This window comes from Ceratina calcarata, unplaced genomic scaffold (assembly GCF_001652005.2).
Source record: "Ceratina calcarata isolate Rehan_Ccalc_2016 unplaced genomic scaffold, ASM165200v1 scaffold517.2, whole genome shotgun sequence".
NCBI lineage: Eukaryota > Metazoa > Arthropoda > Insecta > Hymenoptera > Apidae > Ceratina > Ceratina calcarata.
Genome location: NW_017176301.1, coordinates 359,815 through 362,539, shown reverse-complemented (window position 1 = coordinate 362,539; position 2,725 = coordinate 359,815). Strand labels below are relative to the sequence as shown.

Sequence of the window (2,725 nt, the reverse complement as noted above, 5' to 3'; positions counted from 1 at the left end):
TTGCATAGGAATAAATAGATTTTTAGAAATACACGTATTCCTTTTGTTTTAATTTAAAGTATTTATAAATGCTTTCATAATAAAAATGAAAATCTGCATAGTTGAAAAATGAGGAACGCGAGAACTCACATGCTGATGACGTCCGGTTACGGATAAATTCGAGAACGATGAATAATTTGGAGACTCGTGTTTGTGAAAATATAAATATTTGATACAATGCGTCGCGCCGACCCAACTTGCCGTGACGCATATCGTTACACACACTCCGAAATATATCTAAAATTCAAGATCAACGTTGAGGAATAAATAATGCATGCAGCGACCTAATTAAAGCTGAGTCGTATCGGTGAGAATAATTAGACCTTCTTGGCGGATTCGGCACAGCAGGACGCGTAACAAGCGGACAGAGAGCTAGGCCTTTGCGGGTAAGTAACTGGCGGTACTGTCACATGAGACTGGATCTGAGTTTGGCTTGGATTGTGCCCCTGATTGTCACCAGAACCGCCTCCACCTGTCTCCAAAGGACGACTTGGTATAGAATCACCACAACCACCGGTAACATTGCAACCTTGTTGCTGTTCACAGCCTAAAGTAAAACACCATTTCCGAAAAAACAAACGCACGTAAAGCAATTAAACGAAACACCTCTTGTTACCGATTTATAATCGTACAAATAATTAATCGATCGTTAAAAATGATAAACGAATCACAATCGACATATAATAACTGACGATCAAATCGTAAATCAATCAGAACTGACTGAAACGAAAATATACAATCCGCGTCCCCCGCCGGACTTATCATTGATACGCATCACTGGCGCATGGTTTTCCATTGAGTAAGGATTGACGTCAACGTAAGAGCTCACCAGGATTGTCATGAGTAGTTTGACCAGCAATGTTTTGTGATCCATGCTGACTATCGGTCAGAACAATACTCGGGGTGTGAGTTTGCTGGGGATGAAATATCGTTGGAATGTCCCCGGCTCCTCTGCTACTCATTTTTAAGTTTGTCCTTTCAGCAACAGGGGAAGAGTTCATTTGTCACAATTATCGTAATATACCATATTAATTTATGTATCTGCTGTGTTATGTATCTTATTTACGTGTCTATGTATTATATGTACATAGTTATAAGAAGATATAAATTTATTTATGTCTAGTAAATGTTTAGTACTCGAAATGTAATTTGTACATTATCATTTCTAACAGTTTACATGTTAACAGTTACTTTAATTTATTTTGTAATACTCTAAAAAATCGTGGGTGTGATAGAAACACTTTCGGCATTATATCTTTCCAAAATTGATTGAGTAAATGACTTCGCATCCTTGGAAAATTTAGTAACATCATTCTCATAAACATTCGGACGCTAGAGTAATTGCATAATTATATTATTTATAATTCCTCTCGTCGAATTCATTTGAATGGATTATCGCGCTTCCACCACTATGAAAATTCTTTATTTTTCATCGTAAATAAATTCACCCTAATTACTCGCTCTAACGATTTTGGAATTATTCCAATGTCCGAATATTCGTGGAAGTAACGATGTCATAGATGAATCTGTTTAAATAGCAGAAGTTGACGCACCTTTTTCACATCTTTCGTCGGAGATTAAAACGTGGTTTGAACTCGACGTACCCATCGTCCCATGGCGTATTTATTTTCGCTTCTCGCATGTCATCGCGTTCACCGTAATTTTATTTTTACGGTAACTGTATCACAAGATCGTTTCACCGTTTGTTTTTCCATCGGTTCGTGAGATCGAAGTGTTTTATGGCTGCCCTATTAACGGAATCTAATAATGCGGCACAGAGTATTTGCACTTGACCGACAACAGCGGAGATTATTATTTTCCTGCACGGTGTAACATAAAAATGTGTAACTGTTATCAGATACTGTGGCGTCGAGGCGTATTCCGGTTAGTCGGTCATCCGGTCGGAACGAAACTAAGCATCCGTACGAGCCTCGGATGGATGTTACTTTTAATGCACGTTCAACGCAGCTGTACTAATGATCCTCAAGTAGTTTTAGGTATGCCTTGTCACGCCATTGATTACTCGTAAACGTGGTACTACCAGGGGTGGATTAAAGATTTACGAGGCCTAAGACTAAAATGAACATGGGCCCCACTCAAGGGCAGCAAAAAATGATTATTTTATGAATATAAATAAGAGTTATATTTTTATTCGTGCTTGGAGAACCCTATTAATGTTGAGGCCCGGAGCTATCGTTTAATCCGCCCCTGGGTACTACTAACCTACGCACCTTACCTACCTTGGTCGGGTCTGGGCCTCTCTCGCTTTTCCAACCCTCTTCATGAGTTTACAGGGGTTTAAACGCCCATTCAGCATATTAAATTATATTTATACATTTATACGCGTCACAATGTACCCGGGAAACATATTTAAATTGCCTTAGAGGGCTAATCTCTCTTCGGCTTTCAATTTTAACTGAAATGAGACCTCTCAAGAGCTTCGGTCCGATTAAATCATAAAAGCAACATATTCAAATAATTTACGAACACTTAAATTCTTTCCAATTTAATTTTCATCTCTTTAGATTGTCTACTCAATCGAATGAACATTTACAATATCGCAATCTTCTTTTCCTATCTGTTTAATTAGCAGTCACTTATCTGTTTTCGTGATTTCATTCGAATATGACGCTTATACGTGTTAGGGGAGGACGGGGGTAAGAAATAAAATGAAACAGTTACGTCG

General features: G+C 38.3%; 1 protein-coding gene across 2 annotated transcripts in view; it reads right to left on the bottom strand.

Annotated features, from left to right (window-relative positions):
* The window catches only part of LOC108628362 (putative thiamine transporter SLC35F3), an 11,798-nt gene extending 9,707 nt beyond the window's left edge, over positions 1-2,091 (bottom strand). Inside the window, exons 1-4 of one of the 2 annotated variants that reach the window (XM_026816389.1) lie at positions 1,593-2,091; positions 869-1,014; positions 363-586; positions 130-276 (exon numbers count right to left, since the gene is read on the bottom strand). In XM_026816389.1, coding sequence (XP_026672190.1) covers positions 130-276; positions 363-586; positions 869-1,001 — 504 coding nt within the window. In that variant the 5' untranslated portion in view covers positions 1,002-1,014; positions 1,593-2,091. The remainder of the gene's footprint in view (positions 1-129; positions 277-362; positions 587-868; positions 1,015-1,592) is intronic. The other variant, XM_026816392.1, reaches the window with a different exon arrangement.
* Positions 2,092-2,725: the final 634 nt, after the last annotated feature.